Below are 22,583 nucleotides of genomic sequence, written 5' to 3'. Positions count from 1 at the left end.
TTCTGGTGCGGTGTGGACACGAGTGAGTGGTGTGAGTTAAGCATCTGGGTGATACGACCTATCCATTGGAATTGGTGTTGCTTTATCATGATGGAGATGTTGTTCACGTTGGGTTCCTCTGGTATGCTGGTGTTAGTGCGTCTGTCCTTCCCGCTGAACCTCAAAATCTTTCATAATGAGCTTTGGTGATATTGGTCCAGGGCTCTCAGGTGCCTACTGTAGGTGGTCCATGATTCCTGATTCATGGCCGCTCCATAAAACCCAGGCTGGATCTCACTTGGAGGATGTTGTTCAGTTCTGGTCGCCTCATTATCGGAAGGTTGTGGAAACCTTAGAGAGGGTGCAGAGGAGATATACCAGGATGCTGCCTGGATTAGAGAGCGTGTCTGATGAGGCAAGGTTGAGTGAGCTCAGGCTTCGGAGTGAAGGAGAATGAGAGGTGGCCGGATAGAGATGAACAAGATTTGATAAGTAGCGTTGATAGAGTGGATAGCCAACACCCTTTTCGCAGGGCGGAAATGGCTAATATGAAGGGGTATAATTTTAAGGTGATTGGAGGAAAGTATTGTGTCAGATGTCGGTTGTTTTACACAGAGAGTGGTGGGTGTGTGGACTGCACTGCCAGAGATGGTGGTAGAGGCAGGTACATAACGGACATTAAAGAGACTCTTGGATAGGCACAGTGATGAAGGAAAAGGGCAGAGCTATGTGGAAGAGATTAGATTGGTATTGGAGTAGGTTAAAGGGTCAGCACAACATTGTGGGCTGAAGGGCCTGTACTGTTCTCTGAACGCACTCCATCCTCAATAACAGCCCTGTTGGATTTTTCTCCACAGCAATATCTGTCCGACGAGGACTTTGAGGACATTTTCAATATGACGCGGGAGAAGTTTAATCAGGCGCCAGCCTGGAAGCAGATGGTGTTGAAGAAGCAGAACAAGCTCTTCTAGAGGGACAAGAGATCGTCTGTCTCCACAGCAGACAATAGGTTAACATAGAGAGATATATATTTTTCCTTTTTTATATAAAAATAATCTTGTTCTCTGTAAAGCTGACACTAAAATGTCAAATTAGTCTGTAGCTTGTTCTGAATGCTGTCATCTTTGTGAACTATCCGATAAGCGGCATTTCTTTCCTTGGCTGTTTGGAAAGGAGTGTTCCGGGGCCCAGTCCGCCATGATCGAATGGGAGAGCAGGCTCAGAGTCACAGAAATAGGCCCTTCAGCCCATCTAGTCCCACAGCCCTCCATACCCCTCCCATTCATGTACTTACACCAACTTCTCTCAAATTTTGCAATCAAGCCCTCATCCACCACTTCTGAGGGAACAAGTTCCCTGTTAATATTTCACCTTTCACCCTTAACTTCTGACCTTTAGGTCTCATCTCAGTGGAAAAAACCTGCTTGCATTTACCCTATCTCTGCCTCTCGTAATTTTGTATACCTCTGTCAAATCTCCTCTCCAGGGAATAAAATCCTAAACAATTCAGCCTCTGCCTATAACTCTGGCCTTCACGTCCTGACAACAACCTTGTTCCTGTATAGTCTTATGAGTGTCGGCTGGCCCAAAGGGCCCTTGCCTGAGGCTGAAGCAAAGCGAGGCAGCTCTGAGTCTGGTTTTGGTGCCTGAGGCCTGGGTGGTGGAGTAGGGTCAGGGTCGCTGTACTTCCCGGGACCCCCCTTCCCCGCCGTTTTCTAGTCAGGCCTGATGTCTCTCAAATGGCTGACTGGAATCTCAAGGTGTGCCTAGGGAGGTCAGGCCAGGAGAGGATATAGCACCTAAATCACAAGGCCATTTGGCCCATCATATCTGCTCTCCCATTCAATCATGACTGATTCTTCAACCTCCCTTTTACTAGCTCCTCCCTGTAATTCCTTGAACCCCTTTTCCAATCAATCACTGCCTTAAATGAGGGCAGGCAGTGCTTTTTTTCCCTGGGGCGGCAATGGCTAATATGAGGGGGCATAATTTTAAGGTGTTTGGAGGAAAGCATAGAGGGGATGTCAGAGGTAGGTTTCCTACATGGAGACTGGTAGGTGCGTAGGCTGCACTGCTGGGGGGGGGGAGGTAGAGGCAGATACATTAGGGGCATTTAAGATGCTCTTAAGTAGGCACATGGATGTTAGAACAATGGAGGACTATCTCTGACTCAGGAGAAACTCAGCAGGTCAGGCAGCATCTGTGGGAAAGAGTGACCAGCTGGTATTTTGGGCTGAACCCATTCATCAGGATCAGGCTATTGGGTGAAGTCCCCAGCTGTCGGGCTGAGGCTCCAGCAGCTGGTAGGAACCAGACGTTGGGAAAGCTCTGGGATTAGAATCAGGATTACTATCACTGACCTTTGTCGTGAAGTTTGTTATGTTGTGGAGGCAGTACAGTGCAATCCATGAAAAATTACTATAACTTAGAAATGTCCAGCCTATCAAGTCTGCTGTGCCATTCAGTCATATCTAATGTCTTCTCTCAACATTCTCCCGCCTCCACCTTGTAACCCTTAACCCACTTACTCAGGAAACTATCAACCTGCACTTTAAATACATCCGATGACTCGGCCACCACAGCTGTCTGTGGCAATGAATTCCACAGATTCACCTCCCTCTGGCTGAAAAAATTCCTCCTCATCTCTGTTCTAAAGGGAGATCCCTCTATTCTGAGACTGTGACCTCTGGTCCGAGCTTCCCCCACTATAGGAAACATCCTCTCCACGTGCACTCTGTCCGTGCCCTCTGGTCCGAGCTTCCCCCACTATAGGAAACATCCTCTCCACGTGCACTCTGTCCGTGCCCTCTGGTCCGAGCTTCCCCCACTATAGGAAACATCCTCTCCACGTGCACTCTCCCCAGGCCTTACAGTAGGACAGCTCGCCAACCCACTCTATAGGGAGGAATAAACAGTTGAAGTTTCGGGCTCGGACTCCACTGTGTGTGTTGCTGAAGATTTCTAGTCTGCAGAACCTCTTGTGTTTATTATTTTAACTTGGTCCTGAGCGGGACAGGCACAATCCGTTCCCCCCACTTTCCCTCACAAGCCACTTTCTAACTGCTACATGGTTGGTGGAGATGATGGTTGGTTAGTCCACTTTGACTGGATGAGTTAAAGTTCCCTCCATTTATATGGTTGAGACATTTATTGGGAACAACATGGAGACAAAGCCATTCCTCACCCTCTAGGAAACCTCCTTTACTATAAGAAAAATGGCTATCTTTGCAATATTACTAAATATCCTGACCAGCTCTATGTGACCCACAAGGATGCCTCCTCCGGTTGTATCACATGACCACTGTTGCACGCCTGCCATTGGTCTATTTGCCCAGGCTGAAGTACTTTGTGGCAGTCGTTGGCATGTTCCTATCTTGTCCATTTGGTCAATTTTGAAACTCCGCTGATTTCTCACACAGCTCCAGTATTTTTATCATTAGAAAGACTGCCTTTGTGGGATGAACTGTCTGAATTTCTACAGTGCCTTCCACAGCCTAGGGTGATTAAAAAGGCAAACAGAAACTTTAAGACTTGTGCAACACACACGAAGTGCAATCTACTTTCTGCCCCCTTCCTTTCCAATCCTGATGAAGGGTCTCAGGCCAAAACGTCAACTGTTTAATTCCTCTCCATAGATGCTGCCTGACCTGCTGAGCTCCTCCAGCATTTTGTGTGTGTTGCTCTGGATCTCCAGCATCTGTAGAATCTCTTATGCTTATTAACCTCAGAACTTGTAATAGGGACGTTCGACCAGATGTAAACGGCAACAATCTCCCTGCTGGTTGTGGGTGTCGGGGACATCGAGGAGAGGGATGCGTGGGATCCAGCTACAGGCTTGTCTCGGTGCAGGTGGGGTGGGTGTCGGAGAGGGACCCCAAGGGAACTGCCCTCAGATATAGCTCTCCATGAGAGAGGACCATTCAGCTCTGTTTTCTTAAACTGATCTTGAAAGGTGAAAGTATTGTGCAGAAATATTAAAAGAATGAATGCTTGACTGCCGGTTGTTTTTACTTGTCGTGTTATCCTCTCTATGGGATTTCTCTTCACAGCAGCAGAGTCCTTTCAGCCCACGGTCTCTGCCAGCCCAGCTGCAGCTGGTAGTGCCGTTGCCTCTCGTCTGCAAAGGCCCAGGTTTGATCCTGACCTCGGGCACAGTTGGCATTGAGGCCATCCTCTGGTTGCAGTTAACCATTGATGGGTGTTCTGGGTGCCGAGGTAAACACAAGACAGTACGCAAGCCAGGGCGTTACGATATGGAGAGCAAGCTGATGCCCGTACCAGCCTCCTCACTCCACGCGGCTGATGCCCGTACCAGCCTCCTCACTCCACGCGGCTGATGCCCGTACCAGCCTCCTCACTCCACGCGGCTGAGGCCCGTACCAGCCTCCTCACTCCACGCGGCTGATGCCCGTACCAGCCTCCTCACTCCACGCGGCTGATGCCCGTACCAGCCTCCTCACTCCACGCGGCTGATGCCCGTACCAGCCTCCTCACTCCACGCGGCTGATGCCCGTACCAGCCTCCTCACTCCACGCGGCTGATGCCCGTACCAGCCTCCTCACTCCACGCGGCTGATGCCCGTACCAGCCTCCTCACTCCACGCGGCTGCTGAATCTGAAGGAATGGCAGAGTCTGATACTGTCTGGCACCAGCGGTGTCGCAGGAGTTGCCGGTCAGTGTTGAACTCAACGTGAAAATGCATTAGGGACTCCAGCTGCAGAATTTTCCTTGGGATTTACTCCGAGTGGGTATAGCCACAAGACAGCGGAGCTTTTCTTCTCCTAGATGAGCTGCCAACCACAGCTGACAAGCCCATCTGCCCCACGTGACTGGTTTCAAAGCACCAGTAACCTGCCTTCAACCCTTCTCCTGTCAGTAGAAACGGTTCCTCCAGGTCAGGCAGCTAAGCCACACGTGAAGGCCAGGAGCTGGACTTGGTTGTCAGAGGCTATCTGAGACACACACCATTGGGAGCAGTTGATGGGTGGTGGGAGCTTAGCTACATGACGTTTGCACGCTCTCCCCATGCCCGTGTGGGGTTCCTGCCACATCTCAAACTCATGCAGATCCGGCTGTTCATCGGCTACAGTAAATTGCTCCTAGTTTGTGTGTGGGTGGGAGAATCCGGTGGGGAGGCCAGTTGCTGGGAATGCGGGAGGAGTAAAATGGTGTGAGCATGAGTGGGGGCTTGACGATCTGCATGGATCTGACAGGCAGAAGGGCCTGTCCCTTGCCCAATGGCTCCTTAACTTATGGTCAATGGATCTGGCAGAGCCACGGTAGCTTCGCGGTTAGCACAACACTAGCGCAGTGCGGAGTTCAATTCCCACTGCTGTCTGTGAGGAGTTTGTCCGCTCTCCCTGTGGCCGCGTGGGTTTCCTCCGGGTGCTCCGGTTTCCTCCCACAGTCCAAAGATGCACCGGTTAGTAGGTTAATAGGTCATTGTAAATTGTTCTGTAATTAGGCTAGGGTTAACCTGGGCTGTTGGGCGGGTTGGACCTGTTCCCCACTGTATCTCTAGTAAAAGGTGCAATCACAATGTTTAAAGGACATTTGGACAGGTTCACGGAGAGATACAGGTTATCACAGTGAACCCCATCAGCTGCGTTAATGACCAATAGGATGTGCTGGCAAGTGTCATCACTATCCCAGCGTCAGTCTTGCAAACCCACCATGTTCAACAGAACAACAAGCAACATCAACAATTGAACTAGCCTCTTTTCTCCCCCTCCCCTCTCTCTCACTCACACACACTCACACTCACCCACACACTCACTCACACACTCACACTCACACACACACACACACACACACACACACTCACTCACACACACACACACACACACACTCACACACACACACACACACACACACACACACTCACTCACACACACACACACTCACACACACACACTCACTCTCACACACTCACACACACACACTCACTCACACACACTCACACACACACACTCACACACTCACTCACACACACACACACACACACACACACACACACACACTCACTCACACACACACACACTCACACACACACTCACTCACACACACACACACTCACACACACACTCACTCTCACACACACACTCACTCACACACACACTCTCACACATGCACACTCACACACACACACTCACACACACACTCGCACGCACACGCACACGCACACGCACGCACACGCACACGCACACGCACACACACACACACACACACACACAAACTCAGACAGCCCTCCAACCCCCGGCAGGCTGCCTCAGGGCCTGTAACCTCCAGTTTCTGGACTGGATTCTCAAACTCGTGGACTTCGGGCTTCCAGCTCCCGGATGTGCAGACCCAGGGGCTTTGACCATTGGGGATTGACTTGTGGACTCACCAGCTTCAGAGTTAACTCCAGGACTCGGCGATCGTGGAGCATTGAACTCCGGGCTTCGAGCTGCAGACTTCAGAGCCTGGGACTCATTGACCTGGGAATTCATCAGTACTTATACGTGGGACAGTCCGACCTCAGTTATTGGCCACGGGGGTCACTGGTCTTGGTCTCAGCACCTTCTCTCGACGGGGATAACTTGCTTTCTACCACAGAAAGTTCCAACCTGGTCTCTGATTCCTGCTCAGAATCTCCGCTTCCTGACCCCGACCCCGAAATCCCCGTGCTGTCTCTACAAACCAACTGAGCCATGAGCTTGAGAAACACGGCAGTTCGGTGCCGCATTGGCCAGAAACAATAGTTCAAAGTAAATTTATTATCGAATTGCATATATGTCACCATATACAACCCTGAGATTCATTTTCTTGTGAGCATTCATGGTAAATACGTTTGTACAAATAATAATAAACAAACATTAAATACTGAGAGCGTGAGATGAAGAGTCCTTGAAAGTGAGTCCATTGGTTGTGGAAACAGTTCAGTTTTGGGGGGTGAGTGAGGTTATCTCCTCTGGTTCAAGAGCCTGATGTCTCTAGGGCATATATGTCAAACTCAAGGCCTGCGGGCCGAATCCGGCCCGCGGTGGAATTATCTTTGGCCCGCGAGATAATATCTAATTACTATTAAAGCTGGCCCCAGTAATCGAAGCGCCTATGGCGTATGATATGGCTAATGCTGAGTTTATTCAGGTACCAGGTTTTCAGGGTTTTTAGTGTTTATTCGGCAGTCTTGCTCGGCAGTCTTCTTCATAAGAAACGGAATTTGTAAAGTGAAACACTTTGTAGTTATAGCAGAGACTGAGACACATGAGAGCAGGCTGAAAAAACGGAGGCAACGAAAGCTGCGTTCGCACGCGTCCGACTGATCCGGCCCGCATGAAGCTGCAGTTTGCTCAATCCGGCCCGTGACCTAAAATGAGTTTGACACCCCTGCTCTAGGGTAACAAGTGTTCCTGAACCAGGTTCAGGAAATGGGCCAAAAAGGCAGCAGTTGGGACCAGTTGGGGGAAGGTCCCGTGACTCTAACTTGCTAATTACCCCTCTGTGGTGAGGAAGGCAAATGCAATGTTGGCATTCATTTCAAAAGGGCTAGAATATAAAAACAAAGATGTGACGCTAAGGCTTTATAGGGCACTGGTCAGACCACACTTGGAGTATTCTGAACAGTTTTGGCCCCATTATCTAAGAAAGGGTGTGCTGACGTTGGAGAGGTTCCAGAGGAGGGTCACTAAAATGATTCCAGGCATGAAAGGGTTAATTAATGAAGAGCAGTTGATGGCATTGGGCCACTTCTTGCTAGAGTTTAGAAGAATGAGGGGGAAGCTCATTGAAACCTATCAAATGTGGAAAGGCTTCAACATAATGGAAATGGAGAGGACGTTTCCTTTGGTGAGGGAGTCTAGGACCAGAGGTCACAGCCTCACAATAGAGGGATATCCATTTAAAACAGAAATGAGGAGAAATTTCTTTAGCCAGAGGTTAGTGAATTTGTGAAATTCACTGCCATCAGTTGGCTGTGGAAGGCAAGTTATTGGGCATCTTTAAAGCAGAGATTGATAGGTTCTTGATTAGTAAGGGTGTCAAAGAAAATGGGGAGAAGGCTGGAAAATGGGGTTGAGAGGGATAATAAATCGGCCATGATTGAATGGCAGAGCAGACTCGATGGGCTGAATGGCCTAGAGACTTATGGATCTGGTTGCCTTGCAGGGAGTGTCCACTAGAGGGTAGACAGGAGCTACACAACAGAGAAAATGTACAAGCACGTGCGGGACTGGAGGACCCGAGTTAGAAGGAAAGACAGAATAGGTTAGAACTTTATTCCTTGGAACATAGAATATTGAGAGGAGATTTGACAGAGGTATGCAAAATTATGATGGGTATAGATAGGGTAAATGCAAACAGGCTTTTTCCACTGAGGTTGGGTGCGACAACAACCTGAGGCCGTGAATTAAGGGTGAAAGGTGAAAAGCTTAAGGGGAACATGAGGGGAAACTTCTTCAGTCAGAGGGTTGTGAGAGTGTGGAATGAGCTGCCTGTGCAAGTGGTGCATGAGAGCTCCATTTCAACATTTAAGAGAAGTTTGGATGGGTACATGGCAGGTAGGGGTATGGAGGGCTATGGACTTGGTGCAGGATGATGGGAGGAGTCAGTTTAAATGGTATGGCATGGACTTGATGGGCTGAAGGGCCTGTTTCTGTACTGTCCTTTTCTATGACTCTAACTCAGCTGCATCGTCAATGGAGCTGGGGAGGAGGACCACATCCACAAGGCAGTTTCTCCAGCCTCCGAATGCGGAGCCTGTGGACTCTAACCACAGCCCCAGAGGGCGAGGGCCAAATCCTGGCCGGAGAAAAGGGTATGCCACACCCTCAGTATGGAACATCCTCCCAGGCCAACCTGGGGGAGCATCTTGGCCCGCTGTCGACTGCTCTGCCTGAGCTGATGAGTTCAATATCTGATGGATTTCAATGAGATCCCCTCCTCGTTCTTCTAATCCTAAGCAAATCACAATATCACGTTCCCTAATGACACCACAGGGGTGCGGCTTATCACCAACAACAATAAGACAGCCAACAGAGAGGATGTGGAAGAGCTCAAGGCCTGGTACCAAGCAAATAACCTCTTCCTCAATGTCAACAAGGCAAAGAAAATGATTATTAACTTCAGGAGAACTCTTTTTTATACCCTTCTTTACATCGGCGGCACAGCAGTGGAAACTATGAGCAGTTTCAAACTCCCGGGAGTGCAAATCTCACACAAGTTCTCATGGTCCCAGGACACATCCTACACAACCAGGAAAGCTCACACATGCCTCTACTTTCTGAGGAGGCTGAAGAGAGCTGGACTCTGCACATCGGCACTCATGCCATTTTACAACTGTGCAGTGGAGAGCGTCTTAGCAAACTGCGTCACTGCAGAGTACGGTAACTGCACTGGGGCAGACAGGAAGGCTCCACAACGGCCCTACGCATCACCAGCATCTGTCTACCCGCCATGAAGTACACACAGACAGACAGGTGCTGGAAAAGGGCCAGTAACATCATGAAGGGTCCCGCCCACCCTGCTCGTGGACTGTTTGTCCCACTCCTATCAGGGAGGAGGCTACGTAGCATCCACACCAGGACCACCAGACTCAAAAACAGTTACTTTCCCCCAGCAGTAAGGCTGATCAACACTTCCACCCACCAATCCACCACTGCTGTATTATTTCCCCTCAGTCACCTTTATGGACACACAATCAATTTATGTATATAAGCTATCGTACATATTTATAGTTATTGTGTTTTTTCAGTATTATGGTTGTATTAAACCATAGAACTATAGAACACTACAGCACAGTACAGGCCCTTCAGCCCTCCATGTTGTGCTGACCCATATAATCCTTTAAAAAAAGTACTAAACCCACACTACCCCATAACCCTCCATTTTTCTTTCATCCATGTGCCTGTCCAAGAGGCTCTTAAATACCCCTAATGTTTTAGCCTCCACCACCATCCCTGGCAAGTCATTCCAGGCACTCACAACCCTCTGTGTAAAAAACTTATCCCTGATGTCTCCCCTAAACTTCCCTCCCTTAATTTTGTACCTATGCCCTCTGATGTTTGCTATTGGTGCCCTGGGAAACAGGTACTGACTATCCACCCTATCTATGCCTCTCATAATCTTGTAGACCTCTATCAAGTCCCCTCTCATTCTTCTACGCTCCAAAGAGAAAAGTCCCAGCTCTGCTAACCTTGCTTCATATGACTTGTTCTCCAATCCAGTCAACATCCTGGTAAATCTCCTCTGCACCCTCTCCATAGCTTCCACATCCTTCCTATAATGAGGTGACCAGAATTGAACACAAATTATTCTTCACTGTTTTTGTGATGCATCAGATCCAGAGTAACAATTATTTTGTTCTCATCACACTTAAGTACAGGAAATGACGTCAAACACTCTTGAATCCAGTGAGCACAGGTGCACAGCTCGTGTGTTAACCCTTTCATTCCCAGAATGATTCTTGTGAACTTCCTCTGGACCCTTTCCAATGCCACCACACCACTCGAAACCTGAAGGGCAACTTCTTCACCCAGAGGGTGGTCTGTATGTGGAAGTGGTTGAGGCAGGTACAGTAGCAACATTTAAAAGTTGCTTGCACAGGTATATGGATAGTAAAGGTTTAGACTCTAGACTTTAGAGTGATGTAAGCCAAACGCCAGCAAATGGGACTAGCTTAGATTGGAATATGGGTGAGCATAGATGAGTTGGGCTGAAGGGCCTGTTTCTATGCTAAATGACTCTATAAGTTTATCAGACAATTAAAAAAGTGGAAACCTGAAATAAAAACAGAAAATGCCAGATGTTGTGTATTTAATATTTCAGTAGTATTTATGTAATATTTTAAATATATTGTTTTTAAAATAATTCATTATGGGTCATAGGTAAAAACACATGAATTGCAAACGTCATTATGCCACCACGTGCTACATGCACACCTCACTTAAAGTAAAGCACAAAGTGAGACTCGCATTTCAGACTCCCGTCTTCCTTTGAATTGGATAATGTTTTGAAGTTACTAAACATAACAGTGCCGACCTGAGGTGGCCTCTACCAACCCGTTGAAGTGCAGCAAGGAACAGTGGGTGAAAAACAGATCACGTGCAGTCAAATTAAAAAAAAGCAGAGCGTGCGTTTTTCAGAAGGGAAGACATGGTTGAGTTTAAAGTAAAGTCAGAAAATGGAAGAATTTACAGATTCATAAAGAGTGGGTATCAGATGATAATAATCATAAATAAAAGCAGAAATTGCTAGCTTCATCAGAAAGATAGATGCACTCGATGGCTCAACAAATAATTGGCTTGTGTATACTGAGCTAACTGAACAGTATTTTGAAGCAAATAAAATAGACAATGAGAAACAAGTAACAATTTTGCTGCGTGCATTGGGTTTAAAGGCATGCCATTTACTTTGAAGTTTAACTGCTTCGAACTAAACCGGCAGAAATGAACTTTGCTGATATTATGAAAGTAATGCAGGAACATTTTGAACTGAAGCCATTGCTGATTGCAGAATGCTTAAAGTTTCATAAGCAGGATCAAAAGGAAAGAGAGTCTATTTCAATGTACGTGGCTGAATTGAAGAAGTTTTCTGACCATTGTCAGTTCAGTGAAACGCTTAATGATGCACTGAGAGATTGTTTAGTTAGTGGAATTTTACAAGAAACCATTCAAAAATGACTGCTAATTGAAACACAGCTTACATTTAAAAGAGCGTTGGGATTGCGAGATCAATGGAAACAGCAGTCAGGAATGAAATGGAACGTGAACAAAATTGCAAAGTCTAAACAGAAACCGACCTGTCTGAAAACGTTGTGTTACCGCTGTGGCAGGGGGCTCACATACACCAGACCAATGCAGGCTTAAAGGCAAAGCTTACAGAAAATGCAACAAAGTAGGTCACACACAGGAGGCATGTTGGGCAGACAAAAATAAATGTTTTACACGGGGAAGAGAAAAAGTCAAGCTGCAGTTTCAAAAAGAGCACTAATCTGCATGCTGTTGATGAAAAATCTGATAATTATCACACAGAATTGAGTAGCCTCCAGATTTACAATATGTGGAAACTAACAGAAGACAAGCAATATCTTTAACACCAGAGGTGAATAGCAAATTAATTAGAATGGAATTAGACATTGGTTTGGCTATTTCAGTCACCCCACAAAATGAGATTGGACAGTATATTAAAGATACTAACTGAAGCCTGCAGATATCCAACCCTGCAGCGGATAGTGAGGTCAGCTGAGAAGGTCATCGGGGTCTCTCTTCCCACCATTAAAGACATTTACACTACACGCTGCATCCGCAAAGCAAATGGCATTATGAAGGACCCCACGCACCCCTCATACAAACTCTTCTCCCTCCTGCCATCTGGGAAAAGGCTCCGAAGCATTTGGGCTGTGTACGACCAGACTGTGCAACAGTTTCTTCCCTCAAATCATCAGACTCCTCAATACCCAGAGCCTAGACTGACATCTACATCATTTATTATTATGTTGTCCTCTACTGTGCCTATTGTCTTGTTCATTAATTATTGTACTGCCCTGCACTGTTTTGTGCACTTTATGCAGTCCTGTGCAGGTCTGTAGTCTAGTGCACTTTATGTTGTTTTAGTGTAGCCTTGTGCTGGCTCACATAGTCTAGTGTAGTTTTGTGTTGTTTCATGTAGCACCACGGTCATGGAGAAATGTTGTTTCACTTTTACTGTGCACTGTACCAGCAGTTTATGGTCGAAATGACAATAAACTTGACTTGACTTGAGGAGGAGAAATCACTCCTGTGGGAGTGACATTCATAAGAATGACAATGAATGAGCCAATAGACTTGTACAGAGTGCGGTAAAAACAGGACGGCCAGCATTGTGGGGATGTGATTGGCTGAGGCATATACAACTTGTTAGGAGATCCACCCACCACTTGCATGTCACAGAGTCAACTGAAAGCAAGGTACTGGATGATGATGCCATTGGAAAACTCAAACATATCAAAAGTAAAATAATGTGAAACACCCTGGTTTCCTTGGCTGCCTAAGTATAGGGAAGACACTCAAGTCCCAGCAAACTCATGAGATTGTGTGGATGCTGTGTAATCTGCTACCCTGGTACAAATTAGTGCCACGAAATAACAGACAGCACACTGCACACGATTAAAGGAATTATATTTATGAATCTTAACTCAAGGGTTAGTAAAGAATAACAGAAAGAAAAGGGCCCATTCTAATTAAACTGTCAAATGTGCACAAGTTGAAGCTCATCTTGAACTTCTCTGTCACTCACACGCTGGGCCCTCGGTCAACGTGAAAGCACACACCACCTTCCGAACGTCACTCGCAATCCATAGAAACTGAAAACCTACAGCACAATACAGGCCCTTCGGCCCACAAAGCTGTGCCAAACATGTCCCTACTTTAGAAATGACTAGGCTTACCCATAGCCCACTATTTTTCTGAGCTCCATGTACCTATCTAAAAGTCTCTTAAAAGACTCTATCATATCAGCCTCCACCACACTTGCCCGCAGCCCAATCCACGCACTCACCACTCTCTGAGTAAAAAACTTACCCCTGACATCTCCTCTGTACCTACTCCCCAGAACCTTAAACCTGTGACTTCTTGTGGCAGCCATTTCAGCCCTGGGAAAAAGCCTCTGACTATCCACACGATCAATGCCTCTCATCATCTTATACACCTCTATCAGGTCACCTCTCATCCTCTGTCACTCCAAGGAGAAAAGGCCGACTTCACTCAACCTATTCTCATAGGGCATGCTCCCCAATCCAGGCAACATCCTTGTAAATCTCCTCTGCAACCTTTCTATGGCTTCCACATCCTTCCTGTAGTGAGGCGACCAGAACTGAGCACAGTACTCCAAGTGGGGTCTGACCAGGGTCCTATATAGCTGCAACATTACCTCTCAGCTCCTAAATTCAATACCATGATTGATGAAGGCCAATACACCATATGCCTTCTTAACCACAGAGGCAACCTCCACACTATCCACAACACCTCCAACCTTTGTGTCATCAGCAATACTGAAGTAAAGTATTCATTAAGTACCTCTGCTATTTCCTCCGGTTCCATTCACATTTTCCTACTGTCCCATTTGATTGGTCCTATTCTTTCACATTTTGTCCTCTTGCTCTTCACATACTTGTAGAATGCCTTGAGGTTTTCTTTAATCCTGCCCGCCAAGGCCTTCTCATGGCGCCTTCTGGCTCTCCTAATTTCCTTCTTAAGCTCCTTCCTAGTAGCCTTATAATCTTCTAGATCTCTAACAAATCGAACAAACGTGTCTCCCACCGATCGTATACTACAACCGGTTCTCCCCAGTGACTTCTCTCTTCATTTCCTCTCAAACAGAAGAAAACCTCAAGCCCAACTTTATTGTCCCTCACCAGGAAAACTTCCCGCTAATTGGATGGCACACACTCCACATCATCCCTCATCTCAACAATAACCCGAACGGGCTGAAAGAACAGGTTTCTAAATGAAACACCTACAGCATAACAGTAAAGATGTGAACCAGGGCATTACAAGCGTAAACTAAACTGTCACACCTATGTTTTGCAAAGCCCGCCCGATTGCTTACACCATCCGTGATAAAGTAGCCATAAGACAAAGGAGCAGGTCGGCCATTCGGCCCATTGAGTCTGCTCTGCCATTTCATCATGAGCTGATCCAATCTCCCCTTTAGTCCCATTCCCCCGCCTTCTCACCATAACCTTTGATGCCCTGGCTATTCAGATACCTATCAATCTCTGCCTTAAATACACCCAATGACTTGGCCTCCACTGACGCCCATGGCAACAAATTCCATAGATTCACCACCCTCTGGCTAAAACATTTTTTTTTGCATCTCTGTTCTGAATGGGCGCCCTGCAATCCTCACTTCATGTCCTCTCGTACTAGACTCCCCCACCATGGGAAACAATTTTGCCACATCCAGTCTGTCCATGCCTTTCAACATTCGAAATGTTTCTATGAGGTCCCCTCTCATTCTTCTAAACTCCAATGAGTACAGTCCAAGAGCTGTCAAACGTTCCGCATATGTTCACCCTCTCATTCCGAGAATCATTCTAGTGAATCTTCTCTGAACCCTCTCCAATGTCAGCACTTCCTTTCTTAAATAGGGAGCCCAAAACTACACACAGTACTCCAAATGAGGTCTTACCAGTGCCTTATAGAGCCTCAACATCACATCCCTGCTCCTATACTCTATTCCTCTAGAAATGAATGCCAACATTGCATTCGCCTTCTTCACCACCGACTCAACCTGGAGGTTAACCTTTAGGGTATCCTGCACGAGGATTCCCAAGTCCCGTTGCATCTCAGAACTTTGAATTCTCTCCCAATTTAAATAATAGTCTGCCTGTTTATTTCTTCTACCAAAGTACATGACCGTACACTTTCCGACATTGCAATTCATTTGCCACTTCTTTGCCCATTCCCCCAATCTATCCAAGTCTCTCTGTTTCCTCAGCACTATCGGCCCCTCCACCTATCTTTGTATCATCAGCAAACTTAGCCACAAAGCCATCTATTCCATAATCCAAATCGTTGATATACAACGTAAAAAGAAGCGGCCCCAACATGGACCCCTGTGGAACACCACTGGTAACCGGCAGCCAACCAGAATGGGATCCTTTTATTCCCACTCTCTGTTTCCTGCCAATCAACCATGGCTCTATCCATGTATGTAGCTTTCCCGTAATTCCATGGGCTCTTATCTTGTTTAGGAGCCTCATGTGCAGCACCTTGTCAAAGGCCTTCTGTAAATCCAAATACACAGCATCCACTGCATCTCCCTTGTCTAGCCTACTTGTAATTTCCTCAAAAAATTGCACTAGGTTTGTCAGGCAGGATTTTCCTTTAAGGAAACAATGCTGAGTTCTGCCTATCTTGTCATATGCCTCCAGGTACTCTGTAACCTCATCCTTGACAATCGACTCCAACAACTTCCCAACCACCGATGTTAAGCTAACAGGTCTATAATTTCCTTGCCCCCTTCTTAAATAGCGGAGTGACATTTGCAATCTTCCAGTCCTCCGGAACTAGGCCAGAATCTATCGACTTTTGAAAGATCATTACTAATGCCTCCGCAATCTCCACTACTACTTCCTTCAGAACATGAGGGTGCATTCCATCTGGTCCTGGAGATTTATCTACCCTTAGACTATTCAGCTTCCTGAGTACTTTCTCTGTTGTAATTGTGACTGCGCACAATTCTCTTTCCTGACACCCTTGAATGTCCGGTATATTACTGATGTCTTCCTCAGTGAAGACTGATACAAAATACCCGTTCAGTTCCTCCGCCATCTCCTTATCTCCCATTACAATTTCTCCAGCATCATTTTCTATCGGTCCTATATCTACTCTCACCTGTTTTTTACTCTTTATATACTTGAAAAAGCTTTTAGTATCCTCTTTGATATTATTTGCTGGCTTCCTTTCATAGTTCATCTTTTCCCTCTTAATGACCTTCTTAGTTTCCTTTTGTAAGCTTTTAAAAACTTCCCAATCTTCTGTCTTCCCACTAATTTTTGCTTCCTTGTATGCCCTCTGCTTTGCTTTTACTTTGGCTTTGACTTCTCTTGTCAGCCACGGTTGCATCTATTTTCCATTCGAAAATTTCTTCTTCTTTGGAATATATCTGTCTTGTACCTTCCTCACTTCTCGCATAAACTCCAGCCACTGCTGCTCTGCTGTCCTTCCCGCTAGTGTCCCTTTCCAGTCAACCTTGGCCAGTTCCTATCTCATGCCACTGTAATTTCCTTTACTCCACTGAAATACCAACACATCGGATTTCGGCTTCTCTTTCTCAAATTTCACAGTGAACTCAATCATGTTATGATCACTGCCTCCTAAGGGTTCCTTCACTTCCATCTTTCTAATCACCTCTGGTTCATTACACAATACCCAATCCAGTACAGCCGATCCCCCAGTGGGCTCAACAACAAGCTGTTCTAAAAAGCCATCCATTAGACATTTTACAAATTCTCTCTCTTGAGATCCAGTGCCGACCTGATTTTCCCAATCCACTTGCATGTTAAAATCCCCCACAATTATCATAACACTGCCCTTCTGGCAAGCCTTTTCTATTTCCTGTTGTAATTTGTAGTCCACATCACTGCAGCTGTTTGGAGGCCTGTATATAACTGCCATCAGGGTCCTTTTACCCCTGCGATTTCTTAGCTCAACCCATAAAGATTCTGTACCTTTCGACCCTATGTCTCCTCTTTCTAATGATTTAATATAATTTCTTACCATTAAAGCCACACCACCCCCTCTGCCTACCTGCCTATCCTTCCGATACACCGTGTATCCTTGGACGTTCAGCTCCCAGAGACATGCATCCTTTAGCCACGTCTCAGTGATGGCCACAATATCATACCCGCCAATCTGTAACTGTACAACAAGATCATCCACCTTATTCCTTATGCTGCATGCATTTAAGTATAACACCTTAAGTCCAGTATTTGGTACTTTTTGCATTGATTGCACTGCAACTTTATTGCACTGCAACTCATCCCAATGGCTGCAAATTTGCTCCATCACCTGCCTGTCCTTCCTGACATCCTTACTGCTCACTACCTTAGATCTATTTCTGCTTCCCTCTCCTCTGCTCCATCATTCCGGTTCTCATCCCCCTGCCAAATTAGTTTAAACCCTCCCTAACAGCTCTATTAAACCATCATGTCAGGATACTGGTCCCCCTAGGATTCAAGTGTAACCCGTCCTTTTTGTACAGGTCACACCTGCCCCAAAAGAGGTCCCAATGATCCAGAAATTTGAATCCCTGTCCCCTGCTCCAATCCCTCAGCCACACATTTATCCTCCACCCCATTCCATTCCTACTCTCACTGTCGCGTGGCACAGGCAGTAATCCTGAGATTACTACCTTTGTGGTCCTTCTTCACAACTGCCTTCCTAACTCCCTATGTTCTCCTTTCAGGACCTCTTCCCTTTTCCTACCTATGTCATTGGTACCTATATGTACCATGACCTCTGGCTCCTCACCCTCCCACTTCAGGATATCTTGGATGTGATCAAAAACATCCTGGACCCTGGCACCATCCGGGGTCTCCTGATTGCGTCTACAGAATCGCCCATCTGACTCCCTAACTATCGAGTCCCCTATTACTACTGCTTTCCTCTTCCTTTCCCTACCCTTCTGAGCCACAGGGCTGGACTCTGTGCGGAGGCACGGCCACTGTTGCTTCCCCCAGGTAGGCTGTACCCCCCCAACAGTACTCAAACAGGAGTATTTATTGTCAAGGGGTATAGCCACAGGGGTACTCTCTAGTACCTGACTCTTCCCCTTCCCCCTCCTAACCGTGACCCACCTGTCTGCCTCCCGTGGCCCCGGTGTGACCACCTGCCTGTGACTCCTCTCTATCACCTCCTCACTCTCCCTGACCTGACGAAGGTCACCGAGCTGCAGCTCCAGTTCCCTAAAATGGTCGTTCTGGCCATTCTCCTCTGGCCTCTCTCATTAACCAGGCAGTTTTACCCACAGAACTGCTGCTCACTAGATGTTTTTAAAAAAATTTTTTCGAACCATTCTCCGTAAACTCTCGAGAATCAGAATCAGGTTTAATATCACCGGCATATGTTGTAATATTTAACTTTGCGGTAGCTGTACAATGAAATCCATGATAAGTGAGAAAAAAACTGAGTTACAGTAAGTACAGTGCCTATGAAAAGTATTCACCCCCCACCCCGGAAGTTTTCATGTTTTATTGTTTAACAACGTTGACTCACAGTGGATTTAATTTGATTTTTTTGACACTAATTGACAGAAAAAGACGCTTTTATGAAAGCAGATCTCTACAAAGTGATCTAAATTAATTACAACGATAAAACAAGATAATTGATTGCATAAGTATTCACCCCCTTTAAAATGACACACTAAATCATCACTGGTGCAGCCAGTTGGTTTTAGAACTCACACAGTTAGTTAAATGGAGATCTAACTTTGGAGACCTGAGTGTAGTCAAGGTGTTTCACTTGACCATAGTAAAAGTACACCTGCGTCTGGCAGGTCCAACTGCTGGTGAGTCAGTATCCTGGCAAAAACCACACCACGAAGACAAAAAAACATTCCAAGCAAATCTGCGAAAAGGTTATCGAAAAGCACAAATCAAGAGATGGACACAAGAAAATTTCCAAGTCACTGACTATCCCTTTGAGTACAGTTAAGTCAGTCATCAAGAAATGGAAAGAATATGGCACAGCTGTAGATCAGCCTAGAGCAGGCCATCCTCAAAAACTGAGTGACCGTGCAAGAAGGGGACTAGTGAGGGAGGCCATCAAGAGACCTATGACAACTCTGGAGGAGTTACAAGCTTCAGTGGCTGAGATGGGAGAGACTGTGCATACAAGAAAGACTTGTGAAGGTACAGAGTAAAATGAATGCAGCAAAATACAGGGAAACACGAGTGAATCTGCAGATGCTGGAAATAAATAAAAAACACAAAATGCTGGCAGAACTCAGCAGGCCAGACAGCATCTATGGGAGGAGGTAGTGACAACGTTTCGGGCCAAAACCCTTCAACAGGAGTGAAGTAACATGGGATGGTCGAGTGGGGATAAGAAGTTGGGGGAGGGATGAAGTAGAGAGCTGGGAAGTGATAGACAATAGACAATAGGTGCAGAAGTAGACCATTCGGCCCTTCAAGCCTGCACCGCCATTTTGAGATCATGGCTGATCATCTACTATCAATACCCAGTTCCTGCCTTGTCCCCATATCCCTTGATTCCCTTATCCATAAGATACCTATCTAGCTCCTTCTTGAAAGCATCCAGAGAATTGGCCTCCACTACCTTCCGAGGCAGTGCATTCCAGACCCCCACAACTCTCTGGGAGAAGAAGTTTTTCCTTACCTCTGCCCTAAATGACCTACCCCTTATTCTCAAACCATGCCCTCTGGTACTGGACTCTCCCAGCATCTGGAACATATTTCCTGCCTCTATCTTGTCCAATCCCTTAATAATCTTATATGTTGCAATCAGATCCCCTCTCAATCTCCTTAATTCCAGCGTGTACAAGCCCAGTCTAACCTCTCTGTGTAAGACAGTCCGGACATCCTAGGAATTAACCTCGTGAATCTACGCTGCACTTCTTCTACAGCCAGGATGTCCTTCCTTAACCCTGGAGACCAAAACTGTACACAATACTCCAGGTGTGGTCTCACCAGGGCCCTGTACAAATGCAAGAGGATCTCCTTGCTCTTGTACTCAATTCCCTTTGTAATAAAGGCCAACATTCCATTAGCCTTCTTCACTGCCTGCTGCACTTGCTCATTCACCTTCAGTGACTGATCAACAAGGACTCCTAGATCTCTTTGTATTTCTCCCTTACCTAACTCTACACCGTTCAGATAATAATCTGCCTTCCTGTTCTTACTCCCAAAGTGGATAACCTCACACTTATTCACATTAAACATCATCTGCCAAGTATCTGCCCACTCACCCAGCCTATCCAAGTCACCCTGAATTCTCCTAACATCCTCATCACATGTCACACTGCCACCCAGCTTAGTATCATCAGCAAACTTGCTGATGTTATTCTCAATGCCATCATCTAAATCATTGACGTAAATCGTAAACAGCTGTGGTCCCAATACCGAGCCCTGTGGCACCCCACTAGTCACCACCTGCCATTCCGAGAAACACCCATTCACCGCTACCCTTTGCTTTCTATCTGCCAACCAGTTTTCTATCCATGTCAATGTCCTCCCCCCAATGCCATGAGCTTTGATTTTACCCACCAATCTCCTATGTGGGACCTTATCAAATGCCTTCTGAAAATCGAGGTACACTACATCCACTGGATCTCCCTTGTCTAACTTCCTGATTACATCCTTGAAAAACTCCAATAGATTAGTCAAGCATGATTTACCCTTGGTAAATCCATGCTGGCTCGGCCCAATCCTATCACTGCTATCTAGATATGCCACTATTTCATCTTTAATAATGGACTCTAGCATCTTCCTCACTACTGATGTTAGGCTGACAGGACGATAGTTCTCTGTTTTCTCCCTCCCTCCATTCTTAAAAAGTGGGATAACATTAGCCATTCTCCAATCCTCAGGAACTGATCCTGAATCTAAGGAACATTGGAAAATGGTTACCAATGCATATTGGTAATCATATCAACCTGATATTGATAGAAATTCTAGAAAATCTGCCAATTCAACGTTAGAGTCCAGAGTGTTGACAGATTATCAGGGTTTAATTGCACACTTCTGATTACAAATACAAAGAAAACAGGAAAAAAAGAGAATTCTAAAGTGAAATTCACTCACCTTGCAATCCACTCTTATCTAAAAAATTGTTCAAGTTGAACAAGGTGTTTCCTGAAGCTAGGTACTGGATAAAACACTTGTTTCCATAAACTGGAGGGAAATGGGCTGGGGGAAGGTGGAGAATTATGGGAAATAAAAGAGAAAGAAAGGTAGGGCTGGGGGGAGATTGTAGTGAGGGGGGAAAAGAGAAAGAGAACCAGTCTAAAATTATAGATAGGGATGGGGTAAAGGGGGGGGGGGGGGGTCAGGGGTATCAACGGAGGTCTCACCACCATCCTAGGCCCCAGTCCTTTCAGGTGAGGCACCACTTCACCTGCGAGTCAACTGGGGTGATATACTGTATCCGGTGCTCCTGATGTGGCCATTTATACATTGGGGAGACCCGCCGCAGACTGGGAGACTGTTTTGCCGAACACCGGCGCTCAGTCCTCCAGCAGTGGCGGGATCTCTCTGTAGCCACACACTTCAATTCCACAGACCACTCCCACTCCGGTATGTCTGTCCATGGCCTCCTCTACCGTCAAGATGAGGCCAATTGCAGGTTGATGGAGCAATACCTTATCTCCCGCCTGGGTAGCCTCCTACCTGCTGGCATGAACATTCAACTCACAGACCTCCGTTGATACCCCTGCCCCCCCTTACCCCATCCCTATCTATTATTTTAGTCTGGTTCTCTCTCTCTCTCCTTTTCCCCCCTCACTACAATCTCCCCCCAGCCCTTTCTTTCTCTTTTATTTCCCATAATTCTCCACCTTCCCCCTAGCCCACTTCCCTCCAGCCTATCACTTCCCAGCTCTCTACTTCATCCCTCCCCCCACTTCTTATCCCCCCTTGACCATCCCATGTTACTTCACTCCTGATGAAGGGTTTCGGCCAGAAATATCGTCACTACCTCCTCCCATAGATGCTGTCTGGGCTGCTGAGTTCTGCCAGCATTTTGTGTTTTTTAAAATACAGGGAAATCCTGGATGCAGTCTGCAAGAGAACTGCATCTTGGGAGACGATCTGTTTTCGAGCAAGACAATTATTCCAAGCATAAAGCCAAACCTACACAGGAATAGCTTAAAAACTACAAAGTTAATGTTCTGGAGTGGCCAAGTCAGAGTTCAGACCTCAATCCAATTGAGAATTTATGGTTGGACTTGAAAAGGGCTGTTCGCTCACGATCCCCATGCAATCTGACAGAGCTTGAACGGTTTTGTAAAGAAGAATGGGAAAAGATTACCGTGTCCAGATGTGCAAAGCTAATGGAGACCTATCCACACAGACTCAAGGCTGTAATTGCTGCCAAAGGTGCATCTACTAAATACTGACATCAAGG

The 22,583-nt window shown here is 46.4% G+C and overlaps 1 protein-coding gene across 1 annotated transcript in view; it reads left to right on the top strand.

Moving 5' to 3' along the window:
- Positions 1-3,974, top strand: part of vill (villin-like) — a 115,852-nt gene extending 111,878 nt beyond the window's left edge. Inside the window, 1 exon segment of the mRNA XM_073055054.1 lies at positions 837-3,974. Within this exon segment, the coding sequence (XP_072911155.1) occupies positions 837-950 (114 nt within the window). The 3' untranslated portion in view covers positions 951-3,974.
- The last annotated feature ends 18,609 nt before the right edge of the window (positions 3,975-22,583 follow it).

The sequence above is a fragment of the Hemitrygon akajei genome, chromosome 8, assembly GCF_048418815.1.
Source record: "Hemitrygon akajei chromosome 8, sHemAka1.3, whole genome shotgun sequence".
In the NCBI taxonomy this organism is placed as follows: Eukaryota; Metazoa; Chordata; class Chondrichthyes; order Myliobatiformes; family Dasyatidae; genus Hemitrygon; species Hemitrygon akajei.
This window is presented reverse-complemented; position numbering and strand designations above follow the sequence as displayed.